The 22,858-nt window shown below is 46.2% G+C and overlaps 1 protein-coding gene across 1 annotated transcript; it reads right to left on the reverse strand.

Moving 5' to 3' along the window:
- Positions 1 to 1,977: 1,977 nt before the first annotated feature.
- LOC119459450 (GTPase-activating protein skywalker-like) lies at positions 1,978 to 20,015 on the reverse strand. The gene is given in 11 exon segments (XM_049671427.1): positions 1,978 to 2,113; positions 3,821 to 4,179; positions 6,643 to 6,781; positions 6,783 to 6,880; positions 8,673 to 8,791; positions 9,863 to 9,925; positions 13,151 to 13,244; positions 15,796 to 15,906; positions 17,320 to 17,436; positions 18,730 to 19,062; positions 19,878 to 20,015. Coding segments are annotated over 11 exon segments (1,707 nt in total).
- Positions 20,016 to 22,858: the final 2,843 nt, after the last annotated feature.

Consider the following 22,858-nt stretch of genomic DNA (forward strand, 5'->3'; position numbering starts at 1 on the left):
TTATAGCAGAGCACATCATTCGTCGCAATTCTTTCCAGGTTTTCGCAGATTCTGCAGATAAAATTACCTCAACAGGACGGCATTGTAGCAGGGCAACTAAAGCACGTGATTCCTACCAATTCTTTCCAGGTTTTGGCAGACTTGTGCGAGAGAAAATTACCTGAAGAGGACGGCATTCACGCAGAGCAACTAGAGCATGTATTTCGTAGCTATTCTTTCCAGGTTTTCGCAGACTTGTGCAGAGAAAATTACCTGAACAGGACGGCATTAGAGCAGAGCAACAAGAGCACGTGATTCGCAGCAATTATTTCCAGGTTTTCACAGACTTGTGCAGAGAAAATTACCTGAACAGGACGGCATTAGAGCAGACCAACGAGAGCACGTGATTCGTAGCAATTTTCTCCAGGTTTTCGCAGACTTCTGCAGAGAAAATTACCTGAAGAGGACGGCATTAAGGCAGAGCAACTAGAGCACGTGAGTCGTAGCAATTATTTCCAGAATTTCATAGACTTCTGCAGAGAAAATTACGTGAAGAGGACGGCCTAATAGCAGAACAACTAGAGCACATGATTCGTTGCAATTCTTTTCATGTTTTCGCAGACTTGTGCAGAGAAAATTACCTGAAGAGGACGACATTCGAGCAGAGCAACAAGAGCACGTGATTCGTAGCAATTCTTTCCAGGTTTTCGCACACTTGTGCATAGAAAATTACCTGAACAGGACGGCATTATAGCAGAACAACGAGAGCACGTGATTCGTAGCAATTCTTTCAAGGTTTTCGCAGACTTGTGCAGAGAAAATTACCTGAACAGGACGGCATTAGAGCAGACCAACGAGAGCACGTGATTCGTAGTAATTCTTTCCAGGTTTTCGCAGACTTCTGCAGAGAAAATTACCTGAAGAAGACGGCATTAAAGCAGAGCAACTAGAGCACGTGAGTCGTAGCGATTATTTCCAGAATTTCGCAGACTTCTGCAGAGAATATTACCTGAAGAGGACGGCATAATGGCAGAGCAACTAGAGCACGTAATTCGTAGCAATTCTTTCCAGGTTTTCGCAGACTTGTGCAGAGAAAATTACCTGAACAGGACGGCATTATAGCAGAGCAACAAGAGCACGTGATTCGCAGCAATTCTTTCCAGGTTTTCGCAGATTCTGCAGAGAAAACTACCTCAACAGGACGGCATTGTAGCAGAGCAACTTGAGCACGTAATTCGTAGCAATTCTTTCCAGGTTTTCGCAGACTTGTGCGAGAGAAAATTACCTGAAGAGGACGGCATTAACGCAGAGCAACTAGAGCACGTGAGTCGTAGCAATTTTTTCCAGGTTTTCGCAGACTTCTGCAGAGAAAATTACCTGAACAGGACGGCATAATGGCAGAGCAACTAGAGCACGTGATTCGTAGCAATTCTTTCCAGGTTTTCGCAGACGTGTGCAGAGAAAATTACCTGAAATTGACGGCATAATAGCAGAACAACTAGAGCACATGATTTGTAGCAATTCAGAATATACAAAGTTGGTGTAAAGATCGCAGTGTGTAGAAGCCGCAGTAAAGAAAGACTAAATGTTGGTTTCATTCTTCCTCTTAGAGTAGCACTGCAACGCTTTTCTCAAGCGATTTTATTTTCTCTATATTTATATAGTCCATGCATAAGGAATCGTACTGCATTCTGTTGAGCGAGTGGTTGAGTGTCTTACAAACAATTGTTCGCGTCGCTAAAGCTGCGAGCACGCTCGACATTATCTTATCAAAACGTGGCGGCACCTGCGCCTCTTATAGTTACCGTTTCATGGTTGGTTGTTGCCGTGTCTTGGCGGCAAAATGCGTCCGGAATTCTAGGGTCTAAACAGTTCACAAGATGGCAGTGACGGAGTTGACCAGTGACGGGAAGGAATAGAACACACGTGTGAGTGCAACACGCTGGATGGAGGGTTGAGAACAAAAATTGATGATGCAAGCGCCGCCTCGTGCGACCGTCACGCAAAGGCGACGACTTCAATGATCTGCACGACGAAATCGTTGGTCGCGGCCAGCGGGCTGTTGTCGAAGGTGTCGCAGTGCTCCGTGCGACCGTTCTCGAGCGAACCGTCGATGTACAGTCCCACGCCGTTTCTGCGGCATCGCATTGATAAGTATATTAGTACAAAAACAGTAGTATGTAGGAAGGGGTCCCAAATGAAAACTGCAGGCGGGACCCCTTACAATGAATTAAATATCGAGAAATAGAACGAACCCTAGCAATGCATACATGGAAAATATTAAACATTAAATTAATAAGCTATAAATTACCAGCAAGTGAGTCATGCTTCACGCTTTTTAATTCATCGTGGTCGATACGTGGTTTCTCTCTTTGAAAAAAAGAACCTATTGGTTATTCCTAGCTATCAACTCATACATCTGAAATCAAACTAGGCAAGTGCAAACCAAAGCTTGAGAGTGGTTTAGCCACGGAGATTCTATGTACCATCGTCTATAATGTGAAAGGGAACACCCTTTTTGACTTAAAAGCCTGTAATTATCCTTGCGCGTACTTTTATGATGAGGAAGTGTTCCATTTGCGGAATTCTTCAGCAGAAGAACAACATAACAAATAGGGGGAAGCGAATGAGGTTCTGACTTGCACGTTTGCGAGAATAACTGTTTGAACACAGAAAAAGTGTTCCTTTTTGTAAAGGCAGAAAGTTTACAGTCCGCCTCAAAACTTTACAGGACACGACATTTGCAGGAAAGCTGACTCGAGCTCACAGGTTCGCTGTGTGGTAGATTTTTGGACGCAGACCGCCATCCTAAGTATTGGAGTTGTCATCCCTTAATAAGTAGAAATACGCTTTCGTCGGGGCATACGTGCCGCCGGATTGTTTTTGGCGGATTCTCGGCATATACACAAGAAAACAAAGAAATCATGACGTCTGGCTTCCACTGAATCGATGTCTTTTTTGTTTGCGGAATGTGAAATAATGAAAAGAGTTACTTTGGGGCGCATGTGTGACGCGTTGAACATTTTTTTTGGGGGGAGGGGGGCGGGAAGCATTCTGTATAATTCAAAAGTAAAAAAAATCTAAGGATGAAGATTGCAATGGCACCATACTGCTTTTCTTTTTGCTATTTGAGGAATCAAGAAATATTGGGCACTCAGTTTAACGTTCAGAGCTCATATTTCTCAAGTATTAACATTTGAGTCGATGACTTTACTGTTACAAATTTCTTACTACACACATTCTCCCCCGGTCTCTAATCAGGACTAGAGAAATTAATTTGCCTTTCTTTTTTGTTACCTTCTTTTGCTCAGTATGTTCCTTAATTTAGATTTACGCAAGCCGGAAATCTCCGGTGTTCGTTTCGATGTCCCTTCCTTACTAAATATTATTATGCGATTAGAAATTTCCGTATTCGGTTAAAGAACCGTTGCATTATAGCACATCTACATAAAGAGGCGTTGTTAACGGTAACGAATAATATACAGATGTATATACGGAACAAGTATACAGTCAAACCAGGATATATCTAATCGGACGGGGATCACAAGAAAGCTCGATGTATAGGTAATTCGATATATGAAATAAAAGTTTTATTTTAAAAAATGAAGACGCTTTTACTGCTGTTCGTTATACACAATAATTCGTTATATGGGTGTTCTATATGTACGGGTTCGTCTGCATTAGGAACAGGGGGTTATCGTTTAATATACAGGTGTACATCCTATATTTATTTAGAAATGTAGGCCCGTGTCTTCCTTTTTTCGGTCGATTATTCGCATTTGCTTGACCATACGAACCGTTCTATTAAAAAAAGAAAACCTCTTAATAATGAAATGCTCACCCGCCGCCAATCTGTATCACATACTGGTTGGCGGATAGGAACAGCGTCGACGAGTGCGGCACGTCCTGCGCCGAATCGGCACCGACCCAAGCGAAGCGCCTCGGCTCGGGCACGAATGTGAAGAGGAACGTCTCGCCCGTGCCGAAGTAGGCCCGTTGCTTGCGCTCCGACCACTGGGCCGAGCAGTAGGCGCCGAAGCGGTCGCCGCGTGTCGTCAGCACCGCCAGAACCGTCGGCTCTCGCGTGTCCGTGTGCGCGAACAGGCTGGTCAGGCTGCTGCCGTGGGTGTTAGTCGAGTACACGACCTCCGGCTGGAGCATCGTGATCCGCGCCGGTAGCCAGTTCCACACTATGGCCATCTACGTAGCGTTATAGGGCAGACATGGAGCGAGGGGGCGTTAGGAAGTGTTAGCATGCCGCTTCTGTTTCTGCTACACGCAGTGATTTGGACGTGACGGCTGAAACCGGCGCTGCTTGGAGCGTCTCAGTTAAAGAAAACACAGTTTAAATTAAATTAAATTATGGGGTTTTACGTCCCAAAACAACGATTTGATTATGAGGCACGCCGTAGTGGGGGACTCCGGAAATTTGGACCACCTGGGGTTCTTTAACGTGCACCTAAATCTAAGTACATGGGTGTTTTCGCATTTCGCCCCCATCGAAAACACAGGTAGAGACGGTACCGGTTTGCTGAGAGAGCAGAAGTGGTGTGCCAAAACGCTCAATTTTGACACCATTGACCGGTTGCGATCGCCTTCCGGCCCGCATTGTAACGACGCAGAACCCATTCGAGGTAGGAGCCAGATGTAGTCTCCCTGAGCCGAGCTCTCTACCACTCTACAGATCAAGTGAATGCGGGAGGAGATAAAGACGGCAGCGCGTACGGTGCCGTCTTTACGGTACGGCGTTTCTGGCTTGAACAAGTGTAGACGCAAATGCGATACGCCCGACAAAAAAGCCTGCGCTGAGAGGCAGCGCCTTCAACGAGTGAAAGATGTTTGAGCAGCCACGTGACTGGCAGTGTGACACCCCTCTGCCACCTCCCCGTGACCTGAAGGGGAGAGCGTCTCCGACGTTGCGGATCACTGTGCTGCGGAAGAACTTGGCGAACCTGTCTTGAGCGCGCTTTTACGGCCGGTATATAGTTATCAAGGTACCTGGCGACACCTATCCTTCATAACTGAGAACATGGTGGCAAGAGTGCAATGCTCTTCAATTATTATTGCGACCGCAATTACATGAACACGCTAGACGATTTTTTCCCGTCGATGTCGACGTTCCGTTGACAGTTCAAGGGCGATAGCACCGTTGCTGCGCGCCGTATGCTGCATGCGCGAGTGAAAGCGTGTGAGGGGAGCCGACGATCGCCGCTCGATTTCAAGCAAGCAAAGCAGGAAAGCGGGAAGGAAGCGCGCCGTCTACTGTCACGCGCTATGTCCCGGGGGGAAGGCAGAGACGTGTGCGGCGTTGTACTCCCGCAGCAGCTGCGTATTCCGCGGCCGCGTGCGCTATATCTTGAAAGCGATCTGCGTTGAAGGCAGAGAGGCGCTTCGACGGCTTAAAATTTTGTGCATGCTGCGTTCTCGCCGCTCAGTTGGCGTTGAAACGATAGACACCACGACGGTCACTTCGTCAAACCGCCTCGCCTCGCCCATACGTCCTGCAGTGGCGGCTTGTGGAGGCACGGCAACGCAATCTACATCTCGTGGGGCCAACTTCTCAGTGGCAAAAAAAATCAACATTTGCTGTTCGAGGCTACTTGAGCCGAGTAGTCTACTGCACCAGCTCACATCACATCGCTATCACATCGCATATACTGAGCACACAACAATACAAATGAAGCATAGTAAGTGAGAACATTCGTTAGAACACCGTGTCACAATCAAACCTGAATACATCCATCTATATTTATAGAGCTCATTCTATAACGCACGCAATATATTGGTGAGCCTTGAGAGTTTTGCATGAGTTCAGAGCAATGGGTTCACCCAGATATTGAAGGATGTAGCATATTCATGTTTCCTTAGTTTATACCAGCACACAGTCAGTTATTTGGGTGTTCAGATAAAATCAGCAATACATTGAAATAATTCATAAGAACCACACTTGAACTTTCACTAACACAGCACGCGTGCCACCTATAGTTCTTCTGTCGTACTGAAGACAAAGCTAAAACTTAATATTCAGTGTAAAGGCAGTTCAAAAATAAACTTATTGATCAACTCTTATGAGGCTAACAATATACATATAGCCATAACTTTTTATGGCTACGCGTAAGAGAGTTATGACGACATTACTGTGTTAAATAGGGTAATACAATCGGCATATCTCAGCACGTATCGCCACGAACAAACTTCAGGAAACCTGCACAGTTTCGTATTCATAATTATTCGTGGATGGAAGCAAACAGCCTGTCACTTCACAATTTCTTATTCTAATGGAATTGTCGGTACTTTTTAAATGTTTACATTGGAGACGTATTGGATGCATAATTTTCAACAATCGCACGACAATAACTGATGTCGCTGATCATTGGCTTGGAACCATGTATTTCAGCCTCGCCTTCGAGTTCATGTAAATTGACCTTGTTTGCGCGACGGAAGACGGCGCGTTTCCTCTCAGCTTTTCTCCCTCCCGCGCGCCAGGCTGAGCCGCGATAGTCCGCTCCCCACGAGCGCTTTCACTCGCATATACAGCATACGGCGCGCGGCGAGGTGTATCACCCATTGACTTTATACGGAATATCACGGCGACGGATACGGCAACAATGCGCCTGGAGTGCCCATATAATAAAAAAGCTGTTGTCAAGTCGCCCTGCCCACCTGTTCGCCAGTGAGGACCTCGGAGCGAAAGTTAGCCAGGCCGATGACGCCCACCGAAACGGCACGCGTGGCGCAGTACTTGTCGTTCTTGACCGAGAGACAGGACGAAGCAACCTGGAGACTGGCAACCCCCGCCGCCGGCACTCTCAGAGGTCGGCCGCGTGCGCCCGCTCGATCGGCTACGGACGTACATCTCAGACTTGAGGAGCTCCTGGCTGAGCAGCTTTCCGCTGATTCCCTGCGCGTGGCTTTCAGTTACATTGTGCGCCCAGACTAAGGAGGTCACAGCAATGAGATTTCCAACTCATTTATTGCGTTAAACCAAGGTTCGAGCGCTCAAAACAATAGGAAAATGGTGTCACAGCAACATAAACATCTCACTTTAATGGTCGTTTTATTGCGATAGCAATTATATGGACACTCAAAAGCAGATTTCTGCCGTCGCCGTCGCCGTCGCCGTGAGGTTCCGTATGACGTCAATGGAGATGAAATCGTCGCTGCGCGCCGCCGAACGCTGTATGTGCGAGTGAAAGGGCGCGAGGGACGCGCTCTTTCACGGGGAGTGAACGCACGGCGGAGAACAAACGCGCGTTCTGCGCCGTGCTTCCTTAAGGGCTGCAGAAGTAGGCGTCTCTTTCCTCCTTTACAATCACCATATATGTAGAGCAAACGCGCCTGGTAGAACGCCCGCCTCGGCTGCGGGAGGCTGTGGGTTCATGGTCGGTGGTCGGACATGCGATGCAAAGGAGCCGAGAGATAGGGCGCGTGCTCTCGGAAAACCAAGTTACGGGCCGGGGCTCAGTGTGTAGGGTTATAAAGATGCGGAACTGTCACGTGGGAGCTCTCGCGCAAGAGTGGCGGGGAGGGGTGAGAAAGCGGGGGAGAGGGGGCTTATCACTCGTTCATTCGTCCGGGATACAATGATTCCAGAACGAGCAGACAACTATCACCATCTGCAGCAAAGGATGGAAAGTAGCTGATGTTTCGGTTGGCGACCGCTCATGGCTGATAGGGTGTGACGTATGCCTCATATACTCCTTCATTACGCAATGCCTCCATGACTGCTGGTATCTCTACTTAATCAAATGTCTTTTCATGATGTATGAGATCCCTATAGAGAGGTTGATTATACTCCCCAGAATTATCTGTTACCTGGTTGATGACAGTGTCCTATTCCTTCGAATATTCCTTCCTGAAGCCAGCCTGTTCTCTTGGGAGGCAAGTGTTGCGCCAGTACCTACCGGTAAAATTTTAGGTACAATTCGGCTGGGCCGGCCATTCTGACGCAATTTGTCAATGCTCCGATTCGAGGGTTCAATAGGTGCTTGAACAAGGGCTAAATCCGCTATGGGAGCGGCCCAGCACACCACTTTGATTTACGTGCTGTTGGTTATTGGTTGAATTACATCTTTCGTTACCCCTGAATCCGAACGCCAGGCCTACGCTTTGTACTTGAACCAGTTTGGGTGCCCTGTCGGCGGTTTCCCCACATGATAGGCTGAGTTAGTGATGTGGCGGGCTGACCGTAGCTCTTGCTTTATTCAATGCCTGATGATTCGTTGATTTAGCTGCGCTTTTCTTTTGTAACGTCGACGTTGGCTATCTTTCGTGTCTACTGCCGTTTTCTTGCATATATTTGCCTTCCTCGAATAAAAACCACCTGTTGACAGTCAGCGCCATTGTTGTCATCTTCTCCTAGTCTTGTGTCTGCGGCGTTTTTCCTTCAATGTGTCAAATTTTACACACTGAGTGGTGTATTTTTTTATATAAAAGTGCTCGAAGTTGTTTGTTTTCTGTTCTACCGCTAAGAATATGTGGAATACATTCCGGACCAATTTCGAGCAGCGCTGTCAAGCTTGCGCTTCACCTCCTTTCTTTCATTGCCGCATAAAGTTGCCGGCGAATATACGGTCCTACAGGGGTCACTTAAGCCGATAAACAGCGACGAACGTTTATATGTCAAGAGAAACAGGGCTGAAGCGTACTATAGGCTGGGCATTGGCCGGCATCTACGATAGGCAGAAACATACCTGGATGTTGTAGGCGGTCTTCAAGAACTTGTCCACATTGTAGGGCATATCCTTGCAGAACGCAATGACCCCATCCAGAAAGCTTTCTGCGTCTTGCGTGCCCTCTCGTGAACAGTTTCCTGCCGAAACACGCATCGAAGGGCATGTCGACGACAGTATAGTGACAGTCGAGCAATACGCTGGCTGCGCGTGTACAGAAACTAATAGTTAGCTGTTTTATTTGCTTTAGTCTTATAACTATTGTTGACGGCAGCTATAGAATCACTCTGCATTGTTACGGCTCCCTCTTAAGAGATGTTGCGATAGTGCACTGCGCGTACAGCAACGTCCCTATGCGCTGAAGATATAGCGACAAGCATTACATGTGCTCAAAGCCCTCCCACAATTACTAGTACTTTCGATGACATTATGTGAAGTAGGCCGACCGATAAAGTGGACTACAGAGCAGACTGGCGAAATCATGAATCTGAATCATAAATCATGAAGTACATTCGCCTTTTCTTACCTTGAATCCCGATTAGTTTGTTAAACTTTCTGTCGTGCTATGCGGAAGCTCGGCTTCTGTGGAGATATCAATGAAAGCTCGTACTTGCGAAGATACTGCTTGCTGATAGCTTGTCGTTACAAAATTTTGAAGCTGTTCTAGATGGTTCATTATTCCGCGAGTACAGGAAAGCAGCGAAGAGAAGCACGGGGTGCATAAAGACGCGGTACTGTGCTAGTCTACATAGCGCTTTTTTTTTCAGTTGCATGTCTGCTCACTGAATTCGTAGAAGCCTACACTCATCAAATCATCGCTGCCAGCTAGGGATCGTATCTTGAGTGAAAGTGACATCATCGCGTAGAAGCCTGAATTTCCCATTCATATAAATTACACTGAAGAGAACAGAAAACTCAGCAAGCTGATATTCGTTCATGACCATTAAGAAACAGCACGCTGAAAGCAATGAGGTAGGCAGGCGTAAACAAAGCACAAACGCTGTGATGAGTTGGGTTTGTGGCAGCGCTTCTCTTGTGTCGACGCATTCCCACGTCTTTGTTTTGAGCGCGCTGTTCGTTATTAGTCATATCACAGTCGTAGCTTGAATAAGGGTGCCTAGGAATTTCTTCTAACTACTGGTCGTTTGCATGAGTTATGTGATAACTGTGCTACAAACATTGCAAGACAATATATTTAAGCGTATTCTCACCTCTGTTTTTTGTCTTCTTGGCTTTAAATACACGCGATATGAACGACTTGCTGGGATAGTCCTCTGCAAAGGTAGAACGAATACCAACACATGGAGCTAAGACAGCAGTGATGGCGTTTTTGGCCAACCATTTTGCGGGAGAACATTACTGCTGGACACTATTCATTGGAGATGCCAAAGCAAATAATGCCCGTGGTTCCAATAGAATGCCGCTGAAATTAATTTACGTCAGTGAATTATGAAAGTGGTCCGTAACAGCAATCAGCCCAGAATGAAACCCCACCCAGTTTCCCGACAGTTGAACACATAAGATGGTATATTTTTATGTATGAAGCATGGTGAGAGCCCGAGTAGGAATTTAAAACATTGTGTACAAAAGCGTGTAATCTGCATGTGGAGTAAAATTAGTTTAAGGAAGAAGCAGGACATGGCAGTTAGCCGCTCATCAGAGCCGCAATGTTGTAGGTGTGCCTTTTTTTATACTATTCATTGGGCGCTTCTCGGGCGTCGTCAAAGGTCAGAGTGATGCTCCGTAGGCCGCTCGTAAATTGCGGATGATTAATGTCGCAAAGAATGGAGAGGAAGCAATGGCTACAAAATTTTGGTGCAGGTTGGCTAGGTTGACATATATAGTTACTGTATATGCTCCCCTTGGGGAGCAGAGCTGCGCATCTGATTGAACGCGCCGCTCGCGCACTATTCGCCGAATCTGGTCACATGCGCAAAAAGCATCCTTTTCAGGGAAAGCGAACTTCATGGCTGCGCCTGCACCATAGAGTTTTATGGCCTGCACTGCCGCCCGCCGCGCAGCCGTCGTCGCGAGCCTCTGTGCGCTGCCGCCCACCGCGTCACCTGGTCTTCACGGAATGAAGGATCAAACACACGCGGCAGCTGAGCCGCGCCGTATACTGCATTCAAGAGGAGCGGCTCTTCTTCTTAACACGGATGCTTCGGCGGGCAAGGTGGCGGACCTATGCTCACATATGTATGCTCAACTCTACTCCAGTAGGGAGCATATACAGTAACTCTAGGTTGACAATTAAATGCAGGAGTGCCACCTCTGGGGGCATTGCGCTGGCACTCGCACGACGGTCCACTGCAGTTGAGCGACGCAACGTCTAGATGGCGCTGCTGTTTTATGCCAAGAGAGTACCGGTATTTGACGACTGCACAATATGAGCAAAAATAAATGGATTCCTAGGTTAATGCGGTACCTGTACAGGACGAACGCTAACTCACATTCGAGGACGAGGTGGACAGACTTTATTCATAGAAGTGAGCCGATGCTAGATTCGTCCGACGGGGGCGGCAAATAAACAATAAGACTGAAGGCTCAATAATAAATATTACGCTAATGCAGACGACTGCAGGAGAAAAAAAGTGGTAAATGTAAAGCCAGAGATACAGGAGACGTACACTGGATAGGTGAAATGGGGAGCCAGCGAGCTTTAGGACAATATCGAACATCAGGAAAGGCAATATAAAAGACAAGGTATAATTAAAACTACAGTGAAAACTACAGTGTCCTACTCTGCGCAGCAAAATTAGTGCGTCCGATAACGCGTACTCATACAAGACAATCTGCATTTGAATGCGAAAAACATCCACTTGTACAACACAAACGACTGTTTGTCGCCTTCTGCTGGGCTCTCATTGAAAGGCATGTGCGTGGAAATCACGACTGCAGGAATGTACGCAGTAACACAAGCATGAGCACTAGGTGATGTAAAACAGACGGCAGAAATGTGGTTGGAAAATAGTTGATGTCCTATTTCACGTAACAGAGGTAACAACATATGTACCAGGCATACGTTGACGCCCCAAGTGAGGTCATTTCTTTCTGCCTGGGTCAAAAAGGGGCGGAGTATAAAAACGCGTAAAAACTGCAATTCTAAGCGAAGCTTTACTTTGTCAGAAGGTTGATGCATAAGTAGAGATGGATATATCGTTCAGCTGGACATCGACTCTGCTGAATATTGGATGGGGTTTGCTTATAGTCCATTCAATGATTCATTTCCCTTCGTCAAAAAGCAGAGGGCGAGAATAAAAGTCGCAGCAGCGACCTGACAGCTAGGTTCCGACTGACAGCACAGCTGTCGTCGCCACACAATGCTACAATACTCTCGAAGTGAGGAGACAAGTGAATTATAAAGCTGAATTTTAACTTGGACAGGAAGTGTGTGCATCAGCCTTGATATAATGCCTTCATACGCGTATAATGCCGTTGAACGGAGGAAGTTAATTAACCTCCTCCGTTAGGGTAACTAACTTCCTAAGTTAGTTAACTGCTAGCGGGAGGTTTTTTTGAAAGAGCATCAGTTTATAGCAATAAAGCTTGCTTGAGTTCTCTAAACTTCTTGAATTCATTGACTATGAGGAATGAATAATCAGCCTATCGAATGAACTATCGATCGGCCTTGCGTATAAGAAAATCTACGACATGCTTTCTGAATCACGACACTCTTTTTTAATAGGACGCTTGTTAAAGCTGGGGAGAAGAGCGTAATAATTTCACTGAAATGTCGAACGCATGCACGATACGTGTTTCCTTAAGAAGACTTAAGGGACACACTTAGAGACTTACATCAGATGGCTTTGGCGCGGAGTTACCAGGTAATACACTTGGTGGGAGAAAGTTGTCTCAACGTTTACTCGGGTTTTTTTTTCCTTCTTTTTTGCGGGTACGGTAAGAAATCTCCGAAGGCCTGGCTCAAAATGAATCCGCCCTGATGAGTAGGTCCACTTCAACTCTGTTTCAAATGGCCCTAAATCTCCTACAATCTGGCGTAGTTGATTCCAAACGAGCACATGCGCGTCGTCTGTATGCTTTTAACAACGTATTTGAATTGAAGAAATTGCAATAGCCGGCTAGGTTTCCTTATCTTTTAACGAAGTCTAAATGTATCGAATTCTCGAGTTTCAAAGCGAGCAAATTTGCTTGCATTTTTCTAAATCGCTTTTCGTTGCTGCTTTAAATACGTATAATGATTCAGAAAAGTATACACTGAAGTTTCGGGCTGGTATGAATCGAATGTGGGGATGGACATAGCGTCTATTTACGAGACATATGCTGTGAGAAAATGACGATCGTTGGAGGTGCGCCACGCCTTCCTCACATGAACTCCCGTAGGCTCAGCCAATTGGCTCAACGTGCACTGATGACAAAACCCGCAAAAAATATTTCAGTGAGAATACGATCTCTGTATAGCTCGGTCTTCTTTCTCCTCATATTCTGAACTTTCTTAAAAAATGTATCAGAACGAAAGGAGAGATTGGTTAATTACTCACTGCAGTGTTCTTTAACATAAAGGATGAGGATGGCAATGGCGACGCGGTACAGAGCGCGCACGCCTTCCAATAGGAAGCAGTCCATCACACGCACCTGCACGGTGACAAAGCACGTGTAAGAACGTAAGCGACCAGTCTGCGAAAAAGGAACTATTACTCAAACACCTGCAAGTGACTGCAGGAAAACAATACTATCAATCAATATTCACGTCGCAAAATGCATTAAAGAGTCAGTATAAAAATTCAAAATATAGCCATCTCGATCGGATCTTACCCCATCTAACATGAGCGGCCTTTTACAAATAGTAACACGAAATTACTGCACGGCAGCAAACATACATGTATACAGTTTCAGTAGGATATACAAATATGATAGGTGCAGTAATAGTATCTTTCACTGCTGTGGTCCCGGACAGTCATTCGGTCCTTTACTACATACCAATGTACCTTACAGCATAAATTTGGGAACCCTCACCTTGAATTCTCCGTTAATTTGCTTACGGTGCGACGTCATAAATGACGCTGCTTAACTAAACAACGGACTATTAAGGACGGTGCAATGGAGCCATTTAAATAATTTTTGACCACTTGGGTTAAATTATCGTGCACCCGAGTAACGACACATCAGCGTTTTCTAGCGCAGTTCTTAGGCGCGCCTTGCTGCGTTGAGCGTCGCCGTGCCTCGGCGTCCCTTGGCACAACCGAGCGAACGAGCACAGCGAAGGAAGAAAGAGCGAACGCGGAGCGCAGCGGGATCAAAGACGGTGATAGCGAAGAGAGCGCGAGGAGGTAAACGAATCAAGCTACCCTGGAGCACTACCGGATTGCGCTCACGTCCGCGGGTCCGCGGCAATGGCGGCACCGGCCAAGCGGGGGAAAGAAAAAAAAAAGAACCCGAAAGCTCGCCTTCTCGCACAGTGTTCACCGCGAGCGTTTCCTGGTAAAGATTATGGTTGCATAGCCTGCAGTTGCCAGGAAGCGGGAACTGTGTGGCCGGTCTATATATAGAGCCGCGCGTCGCGGCACTGCCAGTTGGTATCGGAAAATAAAATCACTTATAGAGCTGCGCTCATATTTCACATCAGGAAGTATGGTAATCATCGGTGATTTTTTTTGCATTTTACTCCGACGAAAACGCCGCCGGGAATCGAACGCGTCACGTTCTGGTAATCAGCACCTTGATTGCGCCAGATTGCGCCGGGAACCTTTGGCAACGACACGCCTTGGTTTCTCAGTAGTTGTGGCATTCATCTGCTAAGCAAGAGGTTATGGGTTGAAAACCTGGTGATCCTTAAAGGCAGCGTTTCCATTGCTCCAGAGAACAGAAACGCTCGCCAACCGCTCGAATCATAAAAGAAGAGATACAAATGGAAGAAAAGAATAAAACGAACCAAGGTGGTCAAAATTAATCCTGATTCCCAGGTTACATTGTCTCATAGCCCCATGTGTTCTTCTGCGCCATTAAGCCTAACTGATTATTCGAAAACATCTTCCATCGACAGATGCACAATCGCTGACTATCGAACATGTATAACGCCCTGAGCAACCAGCACGTCTCTCGAGCAAACGGCCATTGCCAAATGACAATCAGTCGATAACCGAAGCTGTCCCGCTCGAAATACATGCAAAGCTGTTTATTATTCCTCACAAAAAGCCCAGTGAAGCTTGCTGGCATAAGGCTATCTTATAAGTTATATTCACGCAATGTTATATGAATATGTGTTGGATAATTGAACCTGTACCTACTCTTGGAACACGATCCTGTTCTTAGATGCTAGATTCACGCAACGTCGTCTGAATATTCTTTGTCTCCTTGAGTGAACCTGAATTTACTAAAGGTTTGCATACTGTTCACAATGTAAGAAGACACGTTAGTTTACCTTGGCGACCACAGACAAAAGTAAGAGGAAGCTTTACGTCGTAATCGTACATAGAAAGATAGCAACGAAGAAAATGTGTTCGCTTCATATATGCCGCATTGATTTTGATTAGATGGTCGTCTGTGTAAAACGAAGTTAAAATGCGCGTACAGTTGGAGGTATATGTAAAGGTAAAGTAATCTATGATTTACAAAAAATGCTCAAAACTGAGAAACTAAACGAAAGGAAACTTCAAGTTTACGACTTCTTAATTGCAGAATAAAAACAGATACCACATTACTGTTAGCTGCCTTGATTAGCCTGTCCACATCTGACAGATCATGTGTACTGTGCGCCACCCTGAAATCCATCGCTGACTTGTCAATTGTACAGAAAGCCTCACGCAATAAGTGAAACAGTATCACGTAGGCTCTGTGATATATCATTCATTTTCACTTCGGATACTTTATATGCAAATGGCAAACTTGCGATTTCTATTGCAATGGTGAGCTACAAAGTTGTAATCTTGATGCCGAATCTGTCACCTTCTTAGTCTTAAAAGCTTTCACAATTTTTATAATGCGTAAAAACGCAAGCTGAACAAATGGTTGGAAAATTCAGTGGACTTTAGTATGTTACCCACACTGGGACAAATTTCATTACCGTCAGGTCTGCGGATGCCCAATGAAGAAATTTTCGCCTTTTGTATTTACTAGAATGCATAAATCCCAGATGAAAGGAAGCTAAATCTTTAACTCGATCTATTTGACGCATCGCCTTGCGCACCAGATGATAGAACGGTAGGCCGCGAAAGATCCACAGCTGCCACGTGGAGAAGATCTTCTCCACTTCGTCCTCTCGGCGAAACTTGCGGAGAAGCCGCGAGTACGTCTTCTTCTGAATCCATGCGAGGAAAAAAAAGAAGTCCTGGAGTCACGTGTGTATACTTCACAGTGTGCAGGGAGCGTGAGCTTATTTGTTATGTCTTAATTTTGGACGATTTCGATGCCGTCACAACTGTCACTATGCGTAATCGCTATATAGACAGGCACACGCTTTGCAATGCTTTCTGGAGATGTGGAGAAGTAGCTCACGCTGCCCGGACGTCCTGCCTTATAGACGAATAATGGTTACTCTCAGCATGCGCCATCAATTATGGGCGCCGTCGACTAAATGCACACAGTCCTGTGCCACTACGGTTGAATTACTCTGCGATGAATAAATGTTTTTCAACACGAGTACAGTCAACTGCTTTCACTGCGCTTTATTTTAATGCAATAGCACTTATATGGACACTCCAGGCGAAATGTCGCCGTCGTCGTCACCCTCGGCGCCGGCATTGACGTTCGACACGGATAAACGTAGGTAGGCATGCGGTATGATTATCCGTGCCGTATATGCAGGTTATATTGCTACACTATTCAGTCACTAAAGTTGCTCAACCAAGTCTTGCGTTCTTGACTAATCCTCGGAATTCCGAGAATGACAGCCCGTAAACAGATGTCATTAAACATAACATTCACAGCGCATGACCTTTATCCTAAATATTCTGAAAATATTGAAAGTGCCAAAACATATCATGATCAAACCTGAAAGTGAATGCCATTTTTGCGGGCGCGGCTCGTGACGGGCAGCGCAGCGGTGCCTCTTCAATATCATTGCAGGCCCTATAAGGCGTGTTAACACTTTTAATGGTGCCAGATATATTGGCACACCCGCGTATGTCACGTCGACGGTAGTCGGACCCGAGTATAGTTAGAACACTGCCCGAGAAGTTTAAGCGCAACGCTAAACTTTTCTACCACAGTCAGTGCTTCGCCCTTCGGGCGAAACAAAAAGAATTTCGCCATATTGTCGCATTTTCGCAACTACAGATGTGTCTACACTTGAGATGTCATAATACAATAAGAGCTGCCACTGTAACTAGATAACGTTAGCTTGATGTTTACTGCTCGTTCCACTGAGAGCAAAGAATATACATCAGCAGCTCGGCCGACACTATGCTATACCAGCACCGAAAGGCAAGACAATTCTCGGGCTCCGTCACCGAGGAGATTGAACGTGGCGTCGACGGTGCTTCAAATCTGCTTCCTCGTTGTTGATACCAAATGTACTCCGCCTCTATAGAGGCGCTGAAAACCTCAGCGCTCGAGCAGAGCATGCGCCGTCAGTGGGACCGCACAACAACGGCTACACCAACGGCGTTCTTGCGCCTCGTGCGTCCGTGTAATTGCTATTGCGATAAAAAAATCACAGGGAGTACTTGCAAATGATGCCTCACAGAGAGAGTCAAGTGAGCCGCAGACGTACCTCCAGGTGCTTGGTCAGCCGCATTAGCGTGTGGCTAGAAATGTCGTGCGTCAGTCGCGTCTGGCTCAGGTGCCGTACCGCAGTGCTGTCCACGAGGGCACAGACGCACTCGTACGTCTGCGCAATTAGAAGGTCAGGTGCATGCGTAATGCCGTGTTACGCTCAGGGTTTGATCACAAAAATTATCACAAATGCCCAATAACGCGATTTCGTATTTTTTTGTAATTCCTTCAATTCCTACAGATGGCGCGACCGCTCCGTTGCAGAGAAGTTGCTATGTTTTGAGCGAAAACACGCAGTTTTCGGCTGAGCTCCACACAACATGGAAGGTACACACACTGGGGTGTGGGTACTCCTCTGCTGTCTTAGTACTTTCACTTCGAACAACATTTGTCTTCTTATAATTTAAAATCGGTTGAACGTGCTGGTTTGCCCGCTCCATCGTTTCATCTTGTTTTGTTTTGTGAGTGTCGTTTTGTATGTTGCTGTGTCGTTTGATATTACGTTGTTCTGTGTCAGTGTCGCTTCATGATGTGTATTCTCGTTTCGCATGTGTCATTTCGCGCCATTTTGAATAATTTCTGTATGTCGCCATGTCGTCCGACATCGGGTTGTTTTGTATCGCTTTGCTTGCATTGTGTCGTCTTTGGTCGTTATTGTTTGGTATCCCATCGTATCATGCCAGGTAGCTTTGTATTATTTCGGGTCGTCTGGCATCATGGTGCAACCTGTTATTCCGTATTGTTTTCGACTGTGTTCCCTTCCGTTCATTATGGTCCTGCCCAGTCGATCAGTCAATTCACTCGTTCATTCGTTTGCTCGCTCAGAACCAGATCTACATCTGTGCTCTCACAACGAGAATCCCTATGTCGAAATGATTCCTTCCTATCATTGCTTTGTGCAGCATTACCGCCGCTTCACGACACGCTTTTCTGCCTAGGCGTGATCCGTGGCCATGTTGCCAACTGTCGCTGGTATATGGCAGAAAATGGGCGTAGCGTATCTGTCCGGAAGGATCAATACAGATAATGGTAGGTTCTTCTAGCTTCTAGAGCTCAAAGGTGTCTGCGTGTCGGCGGGTGAGCATTCACAAGTTCGTGCAGTTATTACGCGTTTTAGCACGGTTCTTAGCGAAGGACGAAAACCACTAACACTGTACTGTGGGCATCCCATCCTTGTTGTCTTATTGCTTTTACTGCGAATAGAATTTGTCGGCTAATAAATTTGCTGAAAGTGCTGCGTTCTGTTCCCTTTCTGTTTCATCAAGAGTTTTCGAGTGTCCTCGGGTGACCGTGCATACCATACGTATATTTAACTCAATAGTCAGCATTGCTTTAACTTTCAAGAAAGTGTAGGAGTCACAGAAATTCACTTTGTTTCGACGCATTGTTCAAGTCTGGTTACACGCACCTGTTCCTCGGGCAAATAGTGGAGCAGCAAGGATGCGACGGGATGCAAAATCGGGCAGTAAGTGACGAAAGGATGGCTAACGGACATGACGAAGAGAACCCGCTCAGCGCGCCTCTGCCCCTCAGTGGAGAGGAGGTACTCCTCGTCAAAGATGGGGTCCACGAACGCCGGCATGTTCACAGGCCACTGCCCGCCGAGGGACTCCCTGACCGTGCTGTGGTAGAAGTCGCACGGCGCAGTCTCCCTCATGTGCTCCTGGCACAGCTTCAGCCATAGCTCGCCTCTGTTCGGGTCGTCGATGGGCCAGTGCTGGGTTCGCATTAAGGTCTTCGCCTGCGTTCATGAAACTATGCAGTACACTGTATTGTGTGTCTTATCTCGAAGCATTTTTGTAGCACTCGCATTGCGTCTGGGATGTCTCCGGCACGTTTTACCCGGCCGCGCTGGTCCAAGGCGCAACAAGTCTGGAGAACGAACACATGCGCAGTCAACGACTATGGTAGCTGCCCGGCTTTCTTGATATAGATTCTTTTTGTCGAGGAGTGAAGGCGTAGCATTCAACGCGGACAAGTTCAAAAGGATAAAAAGAACCTCTCTGAACGCTTTCATAGCAATAGGCTGAGACTTCACTAGCCTCAGCTGTTGCGGCGAGTTTGAAGAAGTTACCGCGTTACTTTTCTGTGTTACTGAGGTCACCTAACCTAAAGCTTCTTTGTGGCAACCGACAGATTAAGGTGGTATGGTAGGTGGTGGAAGTTTGACTATGGCTAGTAGGGTTGACTGGTAGTAAGGAGTGGGAGGGCTGACATGGATGCATCCGCACTCGGTCGGCAGCGGCGGCAATTGAACGCTGAAGCTTGATGACGGAGAAATGACACAAATAGCGGATAAATAAGGACATGGCGGGATTAGGCACTCGCTGTCAAGTGTGTCCTGTCCTCTCTGCCTTGTGTCGTCTTTCGCGCTGTTTTTTTGTCATGAAGCCGCACCAACAAACTCAAGTTCACACCGTTTTGTGAAAGATTGCCTTGCACCAACTTACCACGGTGTGTGGAATTTGCGGAACTAAATAAATGATTTTGTGCGGAACAACGTGTTCTCATATTAAATTGCTTTCTTCACAGTACACGTTTTGTCTTTGCGCTCACCTCCTTGATCTTCTTCTCCTTGACGAACTGGACGACGTCCGTATAAGATTTAGTGACAGGGGTAGGAGAAGCAGGCAACGGCTTAGGCAGCTTGCTCGCATCGACAAAGTCTCGTTGGAAGCACGAAGGCAACGTCATCGTTCACCTGGTGTCGGCAATCACGGTCCTGCATATTTTAAAACCACACTAATGATAAATTTATGCTCACAAATGCTTCTTTCTAGACACTGATCTTCGGATAACAATGATGAAGATGACGACGACAACAACAAAGATATAACCGTGCAGAAAAAGCAGTGTGAAAGCAAGATTGGAAATTGTCATTCCTAAAGTAAGGCAATTATTAACATTTTTATTTAATAAACAATCGTGGGAAAGCTCGCAGGACAAGAATAACCGCACTATTTATTCTCGCTGTGAAGCAAGTTGAATCAAACCAGATTAAATATGTTCCAATGCGTAATTAATGACAATGCTCGCAAAATTCTCCATCAAGGGATGGAAACGACTATCGTCTTAAGATAAATATCTCAGAGCTTTATGCAGTGTACCCTAGTGATTAGCGTCGTGATGCAGAAATTCAGCTTACTGGTATCTACGATTTCGAAAAGCAGAATAGACTAGTTTGTCATTAGGAATGTTATCATAGAAGTCTTCGACATCCGATGAGAACGTATACACGAGGTTATTAAAGCTCCCCTTCACGAGATGAACGTCATGGCGGACTACCAAAGAAGGTCCTGCAAGAACCAATTAACTTTTTTTGAGATGACATCAATAAAATTTGTTGAGACATGCAGCCAATCTCGAGTATTACAGTCTGAGGACACGCTATAGGAACTGTTCTACTTTGCTAGGCATTTCTTTCCGATGCAATCACCCTGAAGGTGCAATGGTACTTATGTGTGTTGAGTAAGAACAATCTTCTCAGCACGTCTACAGAAGTGAGAGGCCCGGCTGGCCAGCACCGGTCCTCTGGACCAGGACATGGCCTCCAAGATTTGCGAGCACTGGTTGGTTGGCGGCGCGCGCAAATCTCGGAGGCCATTACCAGGCGAACCTGCTTTTTAGGGCTCGGCGGACGGCCAGGGCCCACGGCGTTCTAGTCTGGGCCCGCTTAGGGTGATGACGTCGCCTACTCTTCTGACAGATAATTTATTACTACTGCTATGTCTACCGTTCTCTTTACAGTCAGTTTTCTATTGGCGAGTTATGGAACTGGAAATGTCATGCTTATTTTTTCGTTCTCTCTTCTTTTGAATGTTGAACTTTCGGTGATATGTAGTCAAAGACAAATTAGAGGCGCAAAACAAACCTCTGTTCCAAACATTCTAAAGGTTTTAGCTGTCCGTCTGAAAATGCGACAACCCTTACGAAAGTGGACTCGGCGAATGCCGAACCAGAATGATTTATCCGTTTTCATGCGTATTGATAAAGGCCTAACAAAAAATTTGCCATTGTAATGATTTCTCTGAATATTTACACTGACTCTCCTCACCCCCAACTCTGGAATCTCGAACAGATAGCTCCTTGAAGTACGAATAGATCTGGCTGCTAGCGAAACCAAATTTCTTAGCGTCAAGGAGAAAGTTGAGGCTCTTACAGTACAAAACTTAACGTTTCACAGCCTCATATAATTTTTTCTCTGTCTCCCAATGTAAACAGCAACACTTTATCAGATTTTACAGAGCGATGACTACTTCGCCGTTCCCAGCAAGTAAGCTTGGTGTTTGCCCCGCTTTGGCAATTGCTGCTTGATTACCGAGTGTGTGTTCCGCTTCAAGTTCGGCTGAGCACGTTCTCGGAAAAGCAAAGCAGCCGTCGCCTCGTGGTTGTGTACCCGCCTCCACTGCAAGAGGACGTGGGTTCAAAACCCAGCTGCCGCTGCTAACCCAGTGATTATATAGATAGGATAAGGCTTACCCGGCCTGGTGCTCGACTTTTTTTACGGGTGAATTGTCCTGGAGGAAGGAACCCGGGCCAATGCAAATCCAGGTAAACCCTGTGGGCAGAACAAGAGCCCTCAAAAGGAGGGGTGTCTGCACACTCCCATGGCGGTAACTTGCGTTGTGGCATCCCTAAGCACTAGCGCATGTTCTGCTGAGATCCACGGCAAGCGCTAACCAAGCATTCCACCCAACTGTCAACGGTCATCGGATTTGGAGGCTCAAGCACAACAGTGACGTGCCCAATGTTCGCGTCTTTATTTGTCGAGGCTAAAGCACCGGCACTTGCTTCACTCCGAACAGCCAGCGCCGTCTGCCTCGGACGTTAAATACTTTGCCAGGGTACTATAACTTCCACAGTTCCCTTCAAGCTTCAATTATACGCACAGTGGCTGGACTACAGAAAATAGTGACAGTAGAGATCCATACAGGGCATCAAAGCTTTAACTATCATAGGTCAGCGGCCGGAGATCACTAACGGGAGCAGCTATGGCTGTGGTAGGCCGCGTTCTTCTGCGAACGGATGGCAGCTATGAAAATTGAGCGTTATAAATTTGCAATTTGGCACTTACGGCAGGTTTTTGGTGACTCCGAAGGGAAGGCAGTCGCTGAATCGGTTCCAACGACCTTTGCAAGGAATCAAAATGGCGATAATGATGATGATCAGTCTGAGCCACTGGCTCAAGCTGATCGGCCAAGAGTGGTGTGATCTTCATAATCTTGTGAAAAAGTTTAAATTCAAGGGAGAGTATAATACAAAGGGATAAGACACTTTTGCTTGTGAAATGTCAAATATGGCGTTTCGTCGTGATCATGCACGTGTTCTGGACAGTGCGTGCTGTAAGAGAAGACGAAGACGGCGATAGCGTGTGCGTCGCTTGCGTTTACTATTATTATTATTATTATTATTATTATTATTATTATTATTATTATTATTATTATTATTATTATCATTTCTTGTGAAAACGCACATGTCAAATGGATAAATAGGGACATAGGATGAGAGCAAACTGGCAACTTCCAATGAAAGGGCCA

This window comes from Dermacentor silvarum, chromosome 7 (assembly GCF_013339745.2).
Source record: "Dermacentor silvarum isolate Dsil-2018 chromosome 7, BIME_Dsil_1.4, whole genome shotgun sequence".
Taxonomy (NCBI): Eukaryota; Metazoa; Arthropoda; class Arachnida; order Ixodida; family Ixodidae; genus Dermacentor; species Dermacentor silvarum.